Source organism: Cuculus canorus, chromosome 5, assembly GCF_017976375.1.
Source record: "Cuculus canorus isolate bCucCan1 chromosome 5, bCucCan1.pri, whole genome shotgun sequence".
NCBI classification, from domain to species: Eukaryota; Metazoa; Chordata; class Aves; order Cuculiformes; family Cuculidae; genus Cuculus; species Cuculus canorus.
Genome location: NC_071405.1, coordinates 18,461,954 through 18,481,309, shown reverse-complemented (window position 1 = coordinate 18,481,309; position 19,356 = coordinate 18,461,954). Strand labels below are relative to the sequence as shown.

The 19,356-nt window shown below is 42.1% G+C and overlaps 1 protein-coding gene across 30 annotated transcripts in view; it reads right to left on the bottom strand.

The window, feature by feature from the left end:
* NRXN3 (neurexin 3) overlaps positions 1-19,356 on the bottom strand; it is a 998,348-nt gene that overhangs the window by 667,972 nt on the left and 311,020 nt on the right. For all 30 annotated transcript variants that reach the window (XR_008449915.1, XR_008449916.1, XM_054066539.1 and 27 more), the window contains 1 exon segment: positions 16,539-16,922. Coding sequence is in view for 28 of the 30 variants with exons in the window: in XM_054066539.1 (XP_053922514.1) it covers positions 16,539-16,922 (384 nt within the window). In the remaining 2 variants the exon portion in view is untranslated.

Sequence of the window (19,356 nt, the reverse complement as noted above, 5' to 3'; positions counted from 1 at the left end):
TATCTATCTCTTTTTGAAAATACCATATATGAAAAAATGCAATTGTTTACATCAGATTACCATTTTACATCCTTACAAACAGTTTAATGAGGGTTTATTTAGCTAATTCTGATAGCCCAAAGACAGGTAGTGAAGTCAGCAACTTATTGGCTTTCTCCTAGCTATGACCTTCTTTTTCCTTTGCAAGTTTGAAGGCTCTCCCATATGTGTCAGTCTGCAAGGGTAGAAAAATTCACCCAATCCCCCATCTCTGGCATCTGCAAGGAAAGGGGTAATACAGTGAGATTTGCCAGACCATACATCACTATGGCAAAGAATAGCATAAAATCCATTTTAATGTGCAAAGATATCCGTAACAACAGTGTCAGATGGGTTTCAGTTCACTGCCTGAACACTTCTGTCTCACCTCAACACTAAGCACATTTCTGTCCCAAACACAAACAAGTGTAATGCCGGGACACCAGTATCACCCCTCCCAGTTGTATAAGGGTGATCCTCCTTCCAGCCCTGAAGCCTTCTTAGGCAGCCTTCACCAAGGAGCTGCTCAAGTGTATAACCCGGAACATGCTGAATCAGGACAAAACAATACATAGCCAGCTGCAGGCACAGAAACAGATGCTGAGTGCTCTTGGCATGCACAACCTCTTCTGTGCCTAACAGGATTTCAGGTGATCCACACAGGAGAAGAAAGCTCTGGGTGCCACACAGTTTTAATAGGATTTTGTTGATCTATGCTTTGATAGAGCACACTGATCTAGAGGATACACGCCAGTATCCCTCCCTAATCTGAGCAAAGGAGTGTCTGGGAAGAACCAGCTCTCAGCTTGAAGGGATGTGACGGCTGTTTCAAGGCTTCTCGTGGAAGACTTACCATCTGAGGCTTTGCTGGTGGCACAGACAAGGGTATGAACTGCAGGCAACACACATGTACACACACAAAGAAGGGTATATGACCAGCATTATACCTTTCATGGTTTCTCTCAGAAAAAAAAAAACAATGTAAAAGAGAATAGGTGGACTTTGCAAACAGTCACCAGCCAGCAGGAAAAGACAAAAGACAAGAGAAATCACAGCAGTATAAATCAGCCTGCAGAGAAATGGCTAAATGAGGATGCTGATAGCTAATCTACATCCTGTCACTCTGACTTTAGAAGCACGTTAGCTCAAGAGGCCGTGTGTTGAAAAATAGCCCCATGAAAGCACTGTCTTTCCCACTCTCATCTGTATTCATGGCAGACCAGGTTTTCACTTTATGGCTGCAATGTTCTTGTTTCTTCTGCAGGTCCATTAGCACTGTGCACGTTGCACAGTCAATATCAATTCCAGCCTACAGTTTTCTGCCTTTTTTATTTGGACACAAGTCCTTCTGTCAGCTGGATTCATTACTCTTCGACATGGCTATTTGTGATGTTCCTTTATGTTTTGATTTTTTTTAAAGCAGTCCAAATGGCTTTGATTTTAAATAAAGCATCAAAATATAAAGCAAAAACAAAGTGAGGCATTTAAAAAAAATATGATAAATAATTTCTGTTTCTCTGCACTTTAATCTATTTTGTGTTGCCTAATTGCTTTACCCAAAAAGGCTGCAGGCTATGAAATGACACAAGAAAAAGATACCAGCCTTTTTTTTTGACAAAGCTCTATTTACTCCTTCCCTTGTCCTCGTTTCCCACATCCAAGAACTCTTCCAAGACTTTCCTTGCTCTTCTGCCCCAGACAAAAATGTGAAATTTTATTGGACTGGAAAGTGAGGTGGCAGAAGGAACCTGGCAGGCTCAGGGGAACGGCATACGTGCATCTGAACAAGATACGGAACTGTGATATGGCCTCAGGAAAAAGGAGGGTGACAGACTGGCACGGAAGTGAATTTCCATCCCGCTGAACTCTGGGCCAACTCCACTCCCTTCACCAAAGTGGCTGTGGCAGCTCCTTCACACCACAGTAGTGTTCGCAGCATCAGGCTGGGACTGGTGAAAAGTGAACTGCCAACTATTACCTGTGCCTTACTTAATTCACACCCTCAGCTGACCAGTCCAGTGTTCAACAAGAAGAAAAGCTGGGATACTTAAAAACACAGCTTTGAGCCAAGCACCTTCACTGCCGTGCTACATCACCCTCCAGTATGAGTATGACAGGAAGGGAAAAGCCAAAATTCAGCACTGGTCAGTCCTCCAAGAGGGTGGAACAACTAAACATAAATACAGAATAAAGGAGATTTGTACAAATCAGACCTGAGGGCTGATCAGTGGAAATGGAGTAGCAATGACTTTTTGACTGTCAAAAAGCTGGACTGCAACAGAAAAGAACTTGGCTGGGGAAATGGTAACAAAATGGTGAAAACTTGGATGGTTGCAGGACTAGGCACTGAAATGTTAGGCTTCCAAACCTAGGAACCAAATCCTGTATATTCAGATTAGGGTAAGGACTCTAACTCTTTGGAAATGTCTTAATATGTCAAGTCTTTTATTTAATTTCATTTTTTCTCTTCAGTCAAAAACATCCATGACAGAGAGATCAAAAAAAAAAAAAAAACAAAACAAAATCATAAAGTATTTGAGGTGGTTTATGTCTTCTTGGCTTCCTTCTCACAATTTAGCAAGGATGTGTATTTTGTCAATCACTTGTTCAGAGGGAAGTGTTGTCTTAACATTGCAGATGATTATGTGCAGCACAAACTCCATTTTGTTCTGCTAAGCTCAAAAGCTCTTGCTCTGTTCCCTGGGCTGCATGCACTAAGCTGCCCCATGGCTCTTTCCGTCTTCAGCAGTCATACAAGCAATGGAAAGTCATACAAGCAATGGAAAAGAGCTATAGAAGAGTTTTTTCTTAACCACGCTACTTTGCAGCTTTACCAAAATCCAGTCAGATCAGGAAGACTGACCCCCCTTCTAATCTCTAATGCAAGTACTCCTCCAAGAGATGAGTAAAGTACATAAAGCACAGCTACTCTGTATATTTTTTAGGATTCCTAGTGCTGTCAATCTAACATGCTTTTCAGCTGAGAGCTGAATTGTCATTTTCTGGGTTTACTCATTTATGAAAGGTAGTTGGAAAAAAACACTATTTGAAATACCGCATTTTTCTTTTCTCAGCAGTTTGAAATGGTGCCTGTGGACACTGGTGTAGTCAGACTTAAAAGTCTGATTCCACATGACTCCATTTGAATCCTAAACTCTGGTGCTTTGATACAACTTGCAATACTAATCCCCCCCAACCATCCCTGTACTTTTCCTCCCTTTAGTGGTATTGCAACATGAAAGATTATAATTCTTTCTTGTTCAGAAATGGAAAAATGCTTATTTGCTCACAAGAACACAAGATTAAGATGGTAGTAAACCCCTATCCAAAGGGCTCAGGCCCACCACAAGAGGACTTTGCCTTAACAAACAGAACTTCAAAAGTCAACAGTTGCAGGACATAAAAACCAGAAGCATCATGAGATCAACAGCACTTATTATGAGGCTGCTTCTCTTGTCCAGCCTTCCTGCTTCTGTGTCTCTTCAGTGGGATCACTTTTGAATTAATGGGATGGATATCTCCTGAGTTTTATGCTTTACCTATCCACCTACTCACCATTGATAATCATCACAAAGACAAAGCAGGAAGTCACTCTGAAATTCATATTAAGATTTGATTTACCAGGATAGAGTTTCCCTCTTCTGCACCTTATGTCCCAGTTTTAACCTCACAGAATCATAGAATCACTAGGTTGGAAAAGACATCTTGGATCATTGAGTCCAATCATTCCTATCAACCACTAAACCATGTCCCTGAGCACCTCATCCACTTGCCTTTTAAATACCTCCAGGGATGGTGACTCAACCACCTCCCTGGGCAGCCTCTGCCAGTGCCCAATGACCCTTTCTGTGAAATTTTTTTTTTCTTATATCCAGCCTGAACCTCCCCTGGTGCAACTTAAGGCCATTCCTCCTTGTCCTGTCCCCTGTCACTTGGGAGAAGAGGCCAGCCCCCTCCTCTCTACAACCTCCTTTCAGGTAGTTGTAGAGAGCAATAAGGTCTCCCCTCAGCCTCCTCAAGGCTAAACAACCCCAGCTCTCTCAGCCACTTCTCCTAAGACTTGTTCTCCAGCTCCCTCACCAGCTTCGTTGCTCTTCTCTGGACATGCTCCAGAGCCTCAACATCCTTCTTGTAGTGAGGGGCCCAGAACTGAACACAGGATTCCAGGTGCAGTCTCACCAGTGCCGAGTACAGGGGGAGAGTAACGTCCCTGGACCTGCTGGTGATGCTGTTTCTGATACAAGCCAAGATGCCATTGGCCTTCTTGGCCACCTGGGCACACCACTGGCCTGTGTTCAGTCAGCTGCCAATAAATACCCCCAGGTCCTTCTCCTCCAGGCAGCTTTCTAGCCACTCTTCCCCTAGTTTGTAGCACGGCACAGGGTTGATGTGCCCCAAGTGCAGGACCCCTCGTTTGGCCTTGTTAAACCTCATACCATTGGTCTCAGCCCAGCGGTCCAGCCTGTTCAGATCCCTTTGAAATGCCTCCCTACCCTCCAGCAGATCCACACTTCCACCCAGCTTAGTGTCATCCAGAAACTTACTAAGGGTACACTCAATCCCGTCATCTAGGTCATTGATAAAGACATTGAACAGAGCTGGACCCAGTACCGAGCCCTGAGGAACCCCACTTGTGACAGGCCTCCAGCTGGAGTTAACTCCATTGACCACCACTCTCTGGGCCGGCCATCCAACCAGTTTTCAACCCAGGAGAGTGTGCGCCTGTCTAGGCCAGAGGCTGACAGTTTCTGAAGCAGAATTCTGTGAGAAACTGTTCCAAACACTATACTGAGGTCCAAGAAAACTACATCCACAGTCTTTCCCTCATCCAGTAGGCGGGTCACTTTGTCATAGAAGGCGATCAGGTTAGTTTGGCAAGACCTGCCTTTCGTGAACCCGTGTTGACTGGGCCTGATCACCCGGTTCTCTTGCATGTGCTTCATGATAGCACTCAAGATCACCTGTTCCATGACTTTCCCTGGCACTGAGGTCAGACTGACAGACCCGTAGTTTCCTGGGTCCTCCTTGCGACCCTTCTTGAAGTTGGGTATAACAGCCAGCTTCCAGTCAAGTGGAACTTTCCCAGTCAGCCAGGACTGCTGGAAGATGATGGAAAGGGGTTTGGCAAGCATGTCTGCCAGCTCCCTCAATACTCCTGGGTAGATCCCATGCAGCCCCATAGACTTGTGGGTATCTAATTGGCCAAGCAAGTATCTAACCACATCCTCTTGGATCATGGGAGCTTTGTTCTGCTCCTTACGCTTCTGTGTATGTACACACAGGGAACAACTTTCCTTAGTCTTAAAGACTGAGGCAAAGAAGGCATTAAGTATGTCAGCCCTATCCTCATCCTTTGTCACAGTTGTTCCGTTTGCATCCAGTAAGGACTGAATATTCTCCCCGCTCCTCCTTTTATTGTTAATGTATTTGTAGAAAGATTTTTTATTATCTTTCACCAACTTGACCAATCTGACCTCTAGTTGGGTTTTAGCCCTCCTGATTTTTCCTTTGCATGATTTCACATCCTCCCTGTAGTCCACCCAAGACATCTATCCCTTCTTCCAAAGTTCACAGACATTCCTCTTCTTTTTGATGTCCACCCATATCTCCCTACTCAACCAAGCTGTTTTTTTCCCCGATGACTCATTTTTCCGGCACACGGGGACAGCTTGCTCCTGTGCTGCCAGGATTTCCATCTTGAAGAGTGCCCAGCCCTTATGGGCTCCCTTGCCCTTAAGGACTGTCTCCCATGGGACTTTATCAACCAGCCTTCTGAACAGTCCAAAGTCTGCCCTCTGGAAGTTTAATGTGGCCTTTCTGCTACCCCCTCCTTACTTCACCTAGAACTGAGAATTCTATCATCTCATGATCACTTTACCCCAGGCGTCCTCCAACCATCCCATCCCCGACAAGGCCGTCTCTGTTCTGAAACAGTATGTCCAGGAGGGCGCCTTCCCTTGCCGGGTCTTTTACCAGCTGTGTGAGGCAGTTGTTATCCACACACTCCAGGAACCTCCTAGACTGCTTCCTCTCTGCTGTATTGTACTTCCAGCAGACATGTGGTAAGTCTCCCACAAGGACAAGAGCTAGCGATCTTGAGACTTCTCCCAGTTGTTTGTAGAAGAGCTCTTCAGCTTCTTCTTCTTGTCTGGGTGGTCTATAACAGACTCCCATCACAGTATCTGCCTTCTTGTGGGCTCCTCTGATTTTTACCCACAGGCACCTGATCCTGTCATCACCATAATCGAGCTCGAGGGTATCAAAGCACTCTCTAACATAGAGGGCTACCCTACCACCTATCCTACTTTTCCTGTCCCACCTGAAGAGTTTATATCCCACCATAGCAGCACTCCAGTTATATGAGTCATCTCACCATGTTTCCGTGATGGCAACTATGTCAGTCACCTTGCCCTACAATAGCTTCCAGTTCCTCCTGCTTATTGCCCATGCTGTGTGCATTAGTGTAAATGCTAAATCACTTCAGCTGGGCTGCTAACCCCTCAGCTCTCATAAAGGGAATAGTGCTCGTTCCCATATGACCTGTACTTGGATTATCTAACCCATCAGTGCCAATTACATCTTTTCCATCACTAGATGTACTTACCCCTCTTGCTTTGAGTTGATATACTAGAGGTCCCTGCCAGTACACCATCTCTCAGGCACAGGAGTACCATTTCCAGGCTCACTCCTGACTAGCCTGGCTTCATCCCCCTCTCCCTTCAGATCTAGTTTAAAGCTCTGTTTATGAGCCCTGCTAGATTTTTGGTGAGGATTTTTGTACCCCTAGGAGACAAGCATGCCCCATCCCTGGTAAGGAAGCCTGGAGGTGCATGGGCCAGTCCATGATCGTAGAACCCAAAGTTTTCCTCCTCACACCAGGTTTGGAGCCAGGTGTTAATTGACTGATTTTTTCTTGATCTCTCCCTCTTCCTTCCGTGTTGTTAGAATAGAGGTAAACACTACTTGTGCCCTGGAGCCTTTCATCATTCTCCCCAGAGTCCTGAAGTCCCTCTTAATTGCCCTCAGCTTCCTCCTCTGGATATCATTATTACCTATTTGGAACACTAACGGAGGGTAATAATCTGTAGGTTTTACCAGGGATCATTCTCAATTACCCTGAAAACAATGAGGATGCTGGTAAGGAAGCAAATAAAGATGATGAAATTGTCTTTCCTTCATACATTCCCAGATCCTTTAGCAGAGTGAAAGTGTCTTCCCTCTGGAGAGCCATACCTTGGAGTTTGGTACATAGTAGGGGAGATTAATCAGGACCACCCTGGGAACTGTTCTATGGATTAACTGCAGATGAGAGAAGGCAGATAAACCAAGTAGATCTGAGTGAGGCAATATACACTATCAAGTATGACCTTTCCACACTTGTGAGGATGGCTGTGCTTTTGCATATCCTTTTCATATCACATAATAGCCTCATCAAATCAATCAAAGTATCCAAGGGGTGACTGCCCATCTCCACATGGAAACAGAGTCAATTAAGGGAGCATCATGAATGTTAAGTCTTTCCTCTCCCCCTGAGATGAATAGGGTAAAAGAAATGAGACAGAGAATATACTGTGCCAGTGCCTGCCTTTCAGCTTGATGACTTTGACTGGGCAAAGCGGAGAGATAGAGAAAGCTAATTTCACAGATAACATCTCCAAGGTCTATATAGTCATTTTAAATATTGGAAATAACTTTTCATAACAAATTAATCTATTTCATGCCAGCCACTTCCATCAAGATATTCCCATCAATAGTAGGGACAATTGGTAGTCTCAGCAAAAACACAAACCAGTCCAATTTGGAAAGGAAGAGAGGTGCAAAGCCACAGGGAATAAGATCAGCCACTGAGCAATAAAAGACTCAAAGATACCATGTAGTCTGAAGGGACTCCTGCACCCAGCATCACCAATTCATCTCTAACCACCTGATAGATGACAACAGTCATGGTGCATACTCAAAATAAGCAACTCCATTCTGGACCATATATGTGACATGCCATTGCATGTTCTGCTGGGAGTTACCTGAAAAAGCTAGCATGAGAAAGTGAATAAGTATTTCCTTTCTGCATGATTAATTACCACTGCAAGTGTTAGTGAACTCCTCCTTCTTCTGATACAGTGTGATTCAGGCAAAATTGACGTGCTGTGACAAAATGTCCTTTAAACCGAGAGTTATCTGAGCAGCATTGGTCCTGGACTTATAGATGGGGTGCATTTTGTGGCTTGCATTAAGGAGAAGCCATTGTTCTGAGCTGCCATTTATAAACCAACAGATAGACAAATAAGCCACTACAACCTTAGTCCTGTAGAAGAGGTCTATATTAACAAAGGTATAAGATGCTAAAAAACATTAACCAGATGTTCTTACAAATCTACCCATCCACATCTTTTTGTTGTTGTTGTTCAAGTGTTCTTCACAGGAGCTGACAGTAGCACAAAACCTAATAGAGTTCTGGATAACCATAATTCTTGAACTGGGAGGACTTTGTGAGAGCTATACTCAGCAATAAACAGACAGAAACACAGAAGTATAGAGAAAAACAGAAATTATTTTGTTCTGTGGCACTATTTTCCACATTCAGATAAGACAAAGAGCACCTGGAGTACTAACAAATTCACATGCAGCATTGAAGGCAGGAATAGCCTTAAATATCAGGAGCATATGATGATGGAGACAGGATGAAGAAACAGCAAAGAACACACAAAATAAATAAAAAAAAAATCATACCCGTATCATTACAAAAATATAGGAGAGAGTATCAGTTGATTTTTATATGGTATCAGATTTTCCAGCTGCTCAGCAGACACTGTGGGATATTGTCATATCAATTAGACTCTTCGAAGCTAAACAGCCTAAAACCCATGAAATAATCTTTTCCCCAAAATGTGCAATCATCCTGACTGCAGAATTAACTGAAATCTCTTCTGTATTGAGGGTATTGCAAAGGCATTACAAGGCAACAAAAGCTATCACTTGTCCTGGAAGCAACATATATTTAGAGTGGCTTTTGACTGAATATATATATATATCTATAGGCAATAAAGTTATGAGGATTGAAAAGGATCACAATATAAGTCCACATAACTGAGAAACTCCTTCATATTGCTTCCATTCCCTTGTCTGCATTGTTCTTACTAGAGCTAGCACAGCATATCATAAGCATCTTGGGAATTGTGTGGATATTAGAAGTTATCCCATGGAAGGCAAGGAAAGCGTGCTGAGATGCAGGGTCCACAAAAGCCTAATATAGTAGAATAAGCTAGCACTTATGCAACCAAACAGTGGTCTTCTGCTTTGACAGCAAGTCATTAGGGAGAGATACAAGAAAACTAAGCACAGAAACCCCAGGATGGCATTTCTTGAGTAGAAGAATTACATGCAGCATATGCCACAGTAGTAGCTGCTTGGACCAGCCACAGGTGTAACAAATGCATTGATGGCAAGTGAAAAATATTAACTTCTTGCACAAATGCCTTTAATAAAAGCTAACATGCCACAAATAATGATGAATGGAGAATTTAGTATAATATTAGTGATGAATAAATTAAAATGGGTGTGAAGGGATTGCGTGAACACATTTTTTTTTTTTTTTCAAATTCAGATGGAATACTTCTTTCTGAAGTTTGGAGACGTTTTGGGAAATCATACAACAGGGACCTATCTGGTACTAGTAATTCATTGAACAGATGAGTCTAACATATTTCACATCATCTCATGAAATCAAAAAAATTATTGTGATGTTTTAACTTTCTTAAATTCTTTGAATATCCAATATCCTGCAGGGATCAAAAGCATTAAAACACTGCAGCAAAGGCTTCACTCCTAAGACGTTCAGCAGCCCTGGGAACCATCTGTTCTATAAGAAAATCTATTCTTAGCAGTTATCCAGATATACACTGCAGACACAGAAGGTCCGGACTGTCCAAAAAGCATTAAGACATCTACGACTTTTTTTAAACAAACCTTCTAATATGTAATCATCATCAAACATCTTCAATCAAATAAAAAAGAAATCTATGCTGCTGCCTGTGTTTGAGACAGCAAAGCATGCAGCACTTCAGCCATGTACTAAATGATGTTGTACCATTTCTTATTACCAGTAATTTTACAACATCTCTTTTTATTGCATACATAATGGCAGATGTGCATTGTCATTAAACTGTTCTTAGCAAACACTGTCATGAAGGTACTTGGCAGATAATAAAATGTGTAGTCCTATGCTCAACATCAGCATTGCCAACAGCAGGTACGTTGCTGCTCACAAACAGTATGCCACAAAACACAGAAAAAATCTGGTTTACTCAGGGTGTTAATTGCCCATCTGTGAGCAAATCCCAACAGGGAGGGACACTGGTTTCAGCCTCTGGGAGAACTGGAGTGCAATATCTCCATTTTGTTGCAATAAATGCTGGGTACTGCTCAGCAAAAGGAAAGAGCTGGAACAAGATTTATTTTTTTTCTTACCTGGAAAGACTTCAGGGTATGTCCAGTTCTGAGCAATTAACTTCAAAGGTTTCAAATCTCAGTGTCTTTCATTTCAGTCTTAAATGGCAGGCAGACTCATACCAACCTACCTTTTCTAATCTTATTAGTACATAGTTCTTAATAATAAAAACCACTTCCAATAAAGGTAATTAAGTACAAGAAAGCATTAAAATGTGAGAGATCAACAACATTTGCTTTTTCATTGGCCTAAAACAACCTGATTTTCAGTTGTTTCTTGCTTTGTGTCCTTCCCAGGATTTTGCCCTCTGCAGTAACTCTCAGTGTTTCTATAAAAGGAAAGCATAGAGAGAGCTTTCAGGATCCACAGAACAGCAGACCTTATGCATCTTTTTTAGCCCACAGAATTTTCTTTCCAGCTACAGAAAACAGCTAATGTGAATACAACACACATTCCCCTCCTTCTGCTTGTTTAATGCCAGGACTTTGGGGTCCTTTTCAGAAAAGTCCATGAGTTGTGAGGAGGTACTCAGTTATCAGAGCAAAGTAGCACATCATCCTCCATGAGTCAGATCCCAGCTCATAACACCTTAGGTGCAATTAACAGGGGGTTGCACTGACCTGATGGGACAACTGCTACCAAATACTAAGAAATTAGAAGCCAAAAGGTATAGAAGACAGTAAGTACCTACAGACCACCAAAGATCCTTCACAGTAGCTGCACCAACCCACCCTTCCCACTATCCTACAAGTCTCTAACAGCTCTCCAGCCCTTTGTGTTGACAAGACTTGTAACTCACTCTTCTGGGTTCAGTATGAGAAGGTAGTTCATATGTAACAGGAGGGATGATGCTACCAATTGTATTGAAAGTTCCTTTTTGTCAATTCTGGCAAAGCCTACCCTATGTCTGTTGACCAGAAAGCATTTGGGAACCATTCCCATGGGCTTTCAGATATTTTATATCCTTTTCTTCAAACTGACTAGCAAAACAGCAGAAGTGTTGGAACAAGGTACTTTAGAACAGAGAGGCTGTACAGCAGACACTGTCCTCCGATTGCCCTTTCTAAAACCCTAGGATGCAAAAATGACTAAATACTACCAAGAGAATAAGCTCCAAGTCCTTTTTACCTTGTGCAGAACACACCACAATTGAAGACCTAGCAAACTCAGTAAAAAGCCTCAATATGTACTTGTAATCACAACTTCCATCACAAACTCACTTCACTGTGCCTGACATTCATTTCAGACACACCCCAAAACTGCCTTTCAGTTCAGGAGTCTTTATGGCATGATTAAATCCTGCTTTACACCATCCATATTCTACTCAGATATAACAGGAGTACAGAAGAGCTCAGCGAGCAGGGGAGGTGAGACCGTTACCGAATCAATTGCAGGAGGGATTGTGTCCTGTCTATTAGTGTCTTTTCTATTTTCCTTGCTTTATGCCCTCTCCCCAAACAAGACATCTGCTTTTTTTGTCAGTCTAGTAGCCTTGGCAGTTTGGCACTGTCAATTCCTCTGCAGCATAGTCAGTTACCTTCTGGAGTGCAGCAATACTGAAATACTATCACACCAGAATCTCCGCATAATCAATAAAAGGAGACAAGCACATCAACAAAAGGAGGCAAGTAGATCATGTTATTGACTTGAATTTCTCCTGTGAAGCAACCACTTCCTTTCACTGACTGTGCAGGAAACATAGACATTTAGCACAGGTCCTTATTGTCAGGCTTCTACTTTTTTAATCTTAGAGTACTTATCTAAGGCATGTAAAGAAGAAGGCCACAATAATACTTTAATTGAGTTCATGTCACTTGCAAAGCCAGCAGAGTCCTATTTCGTATCCTGTTGGACAGCCACACGATCGCTCCTTTCCAACAGCTACTGTGAAATCTGTGAAGTTTCAGAAATTCATCCAAATGCTACTATGTTTATAGCAGTTCCTTAATTTTAACAGCAGCTAAAAAAAATCTTTTCTCACATATTATTTGCAATACTATCCCACTGAATTAGACTGGGTAGTAGAAAATCATTATGGAAAGATGACAGAGAATGGGAAGCTCAAGGACTTAAGAAAATAAATAAATAAATAGTTGGTGTGTTACCTGGTCAGCACAGCCTCTGGTGAAAGGTGTGAAATGGGGACCACATCTAGCTAATTAGCAGCATTCACTGCTGTTTTTGCTTAGCCTCACAGCTCAGCACTGAGCACTTCTGACCTATCAATCCCACTGCACTTCTATCTCTTCTTCCTTCTGTGTCACCTGTCACTGGCTACAGATGTGCTTTGCTTTGTCATAAAGAGTGATTTTCCTGGTAGCTAAGAGGCATAGAAGGTTCATTATTCTAGGTTTCCCTGTCCCTTAACCCATTACCCTATGTCTTGGGGTGCAAATTCCTTCCAAGAGTTATACTCCTCTCTTTTAAAAGTACAGAAGTGTAATGACTGAGTAAAGTGAGTGAGGCACCTTCTCAGGTAACAGATGTCAGACTGGAAAAGTGTGTCAGTAGCTGTCTCTTACTAAAACAGCTAGCCTGCTCTTTCTTCTTTCCTCCCTTTATGTACCAGTCTGGCTCCCTTGAGTCCTGTGGCTGCCTTTTAGTCACTATGCAGAAATGCTGCTGTGGCATGGCAGCATATCTCCCTCTGATTTCCTTCCCAGTCTCCTTCCAACATTACTTGGATCACATGGTAACTGAAGTCAGGATTTACAATAATCCTTGGGTGTCAGGCCATGAGAATTAAAAATATCATTGGTAGCCTGCAATAATTTTGTTCACAGAGACAAAAATCACAGTGCGTGCGCTAATATAGTTGTCTCATATCAAGTAGTTGTATCAGAGCAGTGTAAGGCTGCTATGTAACACCACAATAAATGTTATGGAGTCGAATACACTTCAATCTGCACAACTTTTTTGTATATTCAGTCTACAAATATTTCCTAGAATCTTCTAGGATGGAAACAACTTCTCAGATCATCAAGCCCAACTGCAAACCTAACACTACCAAGCCCACCACTTAGCCACGTCCCTATGCAACACATCTACATGTCTTTTAAATACCTCCAGGGACGATGAGTGACTCAACCACTTCCCCAAGGAGTCTGTTCCACTGCGTGACAAATCCTTTTGTGAAGAAATTTTTCCCAATATCAAATCTAAATCTCTCCTGTGCAACTTGAGACCATTCTCTCTCATTCTATCACTATCACTTAGGAGAAGTGACAAACACCCATCTCAATACAACCTCCTTTCAGGTAGTTACAGAGGGCGATAAGGTCTCCTCTCAGCCTCCTTTTCTCCAGACTAAACAGCCCAATTCCCTGAGCTGCTCCTTCTTTATCCCCTTCACCAGCTTTGTTGCCCTTCTTTGAACACACTCTAGCAATGCAATGTCTTTCTTGTAGTGAGGGGCCCATAAAACTAGACACAGTATTCAAGGTACAGCCTCACCAGCGCCGAGTACACTTTCTTAGTCCTGCTGGCCACACTATTTCTGATACAAGCCAGGATGCTGTTGGCCTTCTTGGCCACCTGAGCACACTGCTGGCTCATATCCAGCCAGCTATCAAACAATCACAGAATCATAGAATCGTTTGGTTGGAAAATACCTTTGCATATACCACTAGGTTCTTTTCTGGCAGTTTTCCAATCTTTCATCCCCAAGTCTATAGTGTTGTATGGGGTTGTTGTGACCCAAGTGCAGACCTCAGCCTTGCTAAGCCTCATACAATTGGCCTTGCCTCACCCACCCAGCCTATCCCATTCCCTCTGTACAGCCTTCCTTCTCTTAAAGCAGAGCAACACTCCCACCAATCTTGTTGTCACCTTACTGAGGGTGCAATCAATCCCCTCAATCTAGATCATTGATACAGCTTTAAAAAGAACCAGACCCAATTCTGAGACCTGGGAACACCACTTGTGTTTATTTCCTGTGAGCTGTTCTCATGTTGCCAAGGAACCTCAGGCATGAAACCTACATTTTGCCTGACACTAGGTTTAAGCCATTAAGGGGTCTTTGGTTTCCAGTTATAGCCACAATGAGTTTCTTGGCATTAGGACCTCTGCATACATCTTTTTATGTTGTTCTGAACTACACAATTGTTTTGTTAACCTTGAATATGCTCTGATTCTAACACATATTTATTAGGACCTCAAGTTCCCATGCTGGTAGACACATATTCGTACATGTATCTTTCTTATTCATACTGATGCTGGCTAGAGCTTGGCCAAGTTATAACTTGAGATTAATTTCTCCTAAATTAAAATGCTTACGTGGCCTTCACCTACTAATTTATTTTCAGTGATAATAAAGCAGTAAAAGTCAACACCATAGATGTTTAACGGTACATGAGATGAATCCTGTTCTTCATGTCATTAGTTAGCTTTACATTCTCTTCTGAGAGAGGACCTGAGAGCCAGGTCCAGGAAGTGGGCATGAGACAGGCTCTAGAAAGTCTCAAATCACAGAGCTGGTCAGTCCTAATACTAAATAAAGATGAAGGGCAAGCATAACTTCATGTCCAAAACCTAATCACACAATTGGTCAAAACCATTCCAAAGGCTGTGCTTGAGTAAAAACTCTATTTTCCAGAGCATTCTAACCCAATGTAGTCTACAAGAAAGAACTGTTAGTCTGACATTGACATAGTTAACACTGAATCTTACATTTTTACCCATATCCTCACAGCACGGATGGCAGCGTAGATGATTCATATGTTTTAAGGACCACTGGCAATTAACTACTATTGCTGCTCAGGGCAGCATGCTACGAATTGCTGGATCTGAGGAGCTTTATGAACAATTATAGATCTTGTTCTGTAAAACCTAAAAACCCCATCCAGTCTATAGCAAAAATTGTGGTTATTATCAAAAATTTCCTACAAAGAAGGAAATCCTTTAGAGAATGAATGAGTTACTGCTATTTTATGTACTGTATCTAACTTTCATGCTCCTTCTCTTAACTAACATGGTACTATGATCAATATTAAAAAATGCATAGGAAGGACTCTGAGGGGGAAAGGAGCTTCTCAAATATTTATGGTAGAAGCTCAAAAATCATACAAATTTCCAGTTCTAAGACACATGCTATAACCATTAGGCCATGGTGCCAAGTAAGGTAATAGAAAGAAGGGGATGAAAGCCCTAAGACTCTGCTAAAGTTTTATAATGAATTCTTGGGTGTACTGTAAGTGCAGTCCAGCCTGAATGCAGTGCTAATAGCCAAATACTAACAGAAAGATTTGTTTCAACATAAGAAAACACTTTTTCTAAGTGCCCTTAACCCCATGTCTTTTTTTCTAAACCACTCACCTCATTCTGAGGGTGGCACCAGCACAATAAAGACAACAACAATTAATGGAATCACCTGATATTTGAGAAATATATATCTCAGATATCTTATATTAGTAAATCCCTTTCTATGTGGCCTTGAATACACACATTTTGTCTGCCTATACCAGCATTATTTTTGTCTCATATCTCCAATCACATATCTTTAAATCATCAGTCAGAATGAGTAAGAATAATACGCAGAGAACTTCCAACCATCTTCTACAGAACTGCCTTATCAGAGGTGAACTTGGAGACATGTTGCTATTAACACCCTCATTATCTGGCTTTACCCATAAAGAGCCATCAAGGAAATCCCCCCATGCGAAAAAGAGGAAGGCTAGACAGAACTGGAATACATCATCTGTCTCATGCAAAAAAAAGTCTCCATAACTCAAGTTCACACTTGTTACTGCTTGCAGTGATTTGTCTGAGGCTTGTCACACGCAGCAGCATTTTCTTAGGAGACAAACCATACTCAGCCAAAGAAACTCTGGAACCTGAAGACATGGTTTTCAGAAGGCTAAGAGAGTGAAGGAGCAGATGAAGAAGCTCATTAAATGAATGTGGAATCAGACTAAAAGGAAATGATCAGAGAAGAAAGCTTTCCTAGTGTGGGGGCTGGAACTTAGCACTGGGAAGACCAACAAGGGCAGGGGGAAGCTTCATGGAAACACTGGATTTTGTTCTAATTCTCCTTCGTGCCTACAGCTCTGTGAAACTGAGGTCAGAAAACTCAGCTTACCTCTCTCACATGTTCTACCCCAATAGCCGGTGCCAGTACAGTCACAAATGAAGCGGTTCCAGCCGTCCTTGCAGACTGCATTATTCTTACAGGGGTAACTGTCGCACTGCTTGGTGCTGAGGCGGGAGCACGAGGACTTGACTCCTGCAGCATTCTGTGCCTCTGCCAGCTGCCGGATGTTCTTGCTTCGTCCATCAATGAACAAGTCTCGGATACAGCCGACGTAGCCGTAGTTCAGCATTGCTGTCCAGAGCTCTGTGGGAAGGATGAGTCCTGCGCGGTTCTCAGGCAGCCCACCGAGGTACATGTCACCTTCCAGATCTAGGATCTCGCTCTCGCCACTAGCAGTGAATGGGGTGCGTCTGCTGTTCACTGATATAGTACCTAAATGAGGATGATAAGGAGACATTAACACTTTCACTTACAGCCTTAGTCTAGTTAATTTTTTTCCAGTAACTGAGTGAGTTTTAAGACTCAGCACAGGAGAGTGAAGATTCCTCTCTACCCAAACACACTGCTAAGAGAGACAGTGTGCCACACACAGCTCCTCCTCTCAAGCTACAGGCCATAAGTACTTCCCTGCAGTGACTGATCATCATGTGTCTGCATCTCAACTTGCATTATAATGTCACAAGCATAAAAATGCAACGCAACATGTAAAAAATGAGCATTATTCAACAGTATTCATCCAGCAAACCAAAGACTTACTGAGAAAATAGAGGACTTTGAGGATATCAGGACTGGAGAGAAAAAAAGATGAGTAAAAGTGTATTAATTCACACTATGTAGCTCTTCCAGAAAACACTTCACCAGTACCTCTAAAGCTGGACCTGGATGATGAAATTAAATAGACACTCTTCAAGTTTGTAGCTGTCATCAAACTGGGGAGAACAGCTGATGGATGGGAGGAAGCCATCATTCAGAGAAATCTTTACAAGGTGGAGCAAAGGACTGATAAAAATATTTGATGTAAATCAGTAACAAATAAATATAAAATCCTACACTTGGGTCAGAATAACCTCACGCATAAGCACGGGCTGGAGACCAGCTGGCTAAGGAGCAACTCTGTAGAAAAGGACCTGGCAATATGGTGAACAACAATTTGAACATGAGTCAGCAGTGTGTACTTGTAGTCACCAGAGACACTGATCACAGGATGCAGCAAGGGAAACTCCAACTCCATAGAAAGGAACATTTTTCACCATAAGGGTGGTCAAACATAAGAACAGAAACCCCAGAGAGGTTGTGGAATTGCCATCCTGAAGGCATTCAAAACACAAACAGGCATAACCCTGAAGAAAGCCTAGATTTCAGCAGATTTCGGACTAGAAATCTCCACCAATTTGTTAAAAAATAAATTATTCTAATGTTTTACAAAGAAAATTAAGTATTCTAACTTCCATTTTACAAGCTAAAAAACTGAGGTAGAGAAATATAAAGGCTATCTATGAAGAACATGTATTATTAAAACTGTAATAGCTTCCATATGTTCCAAACAAGATGTGGGCATACTGCACTGAGGGTGTTCCTATATATTTCAAGAAATTGTCCCAGCACATAAAATAATCAGAATATATAATACAAGAATATAATCAGGACGCATGAAACAGGTGAAGATAAGCAAATTGACTCATTTAACATCAGACAGTGTATCCAAAGAAAAAGAAGGACCATAATGCAGGTCCCTCGCATCCCTGAGCAGCGTATTCTTTAGAAGAGCATTCAGCAGCTTTCATGATATGGACATCTGCCCACCACACACAGCTAAAAATCAGCAATTAACTCTCCCTAGCTATAAATCATTGCACTGAATTGCTTTGTCATTAAGATACTCTGTCCTTAAAGACAACTATCCAAGCTTTAAGATTAATTCCACATCATTGCATTTTTATTATACACTCCTAAGACGAGGTGGGAGAGTTTAGTGAATAGAGTTAGCTCTGTTTTGTGTCTCTGTGAGAAAGTGCAGTCATGTACATAGGCTTTTTATTCAGTTATAAGAGGTGTCTTTATAGACAACAGCACGTATAACGCAGACACAAGGTATTTCATGTGTGATGTTCAGTAATAATTTAGGAATAGTGTCAGAGACAGCAGAGTGCCCAAAGCAACAGAGGCATTACAAATTAAAGGCTCAAAGAGAACCATGGTTATTCGATGAACCATTTTGTAAAAACAAGCTGCAAGCAGCACAGACATTTTCTTTTCTACAAAGTAAGAAAAGAGAAGTCATGACAACATCATAAAAGCAACGTTTCAGAGAGCCGCAGGATCGCAGCCCCCCTCTGCAGCATCTCCACTGTTAATCCTCAAAATTACAGCATGTGAAGTACCTGTTACACAATAGCCTAGAACAAACCAAAATATTGGAGGGCCAAGCTCCAGACAGCTGCTACTATGGAGAGAACAAATATCACCTGCAAAAGCCACAAAGATATAGAAACCCCCAAAAGAGAAGAAATACAGATACAAAGGAGAAGAGTAAAACCTGGAGAAAGAACATGAGATGGTGAAAAGAAATAGGCTAGACAGCAGCCTAAACTGCCAGTGTTTTGCGCTCTCAGCTATTCCTGTAAGGAGATGGTGCTAGCTCGGTTGCACAGCCCTTTTAAGACCAAGCTGCTGAGATGGAGAATTTTTGAGTTGATCCTAGGATGAGCAGTCACATGAGTTGACAACCTTTACTTTTTTCCCCCAAATCCTATGTTTGCAACTCTATTTAGGCAGATAAAATTCCATCTTGAGAAGTCAGAAGCATCTAAGCATCTCCTTTCCAGTCCTTCAGGCACTTAGTGCAGAGCTAAAGAACAAACAGGAC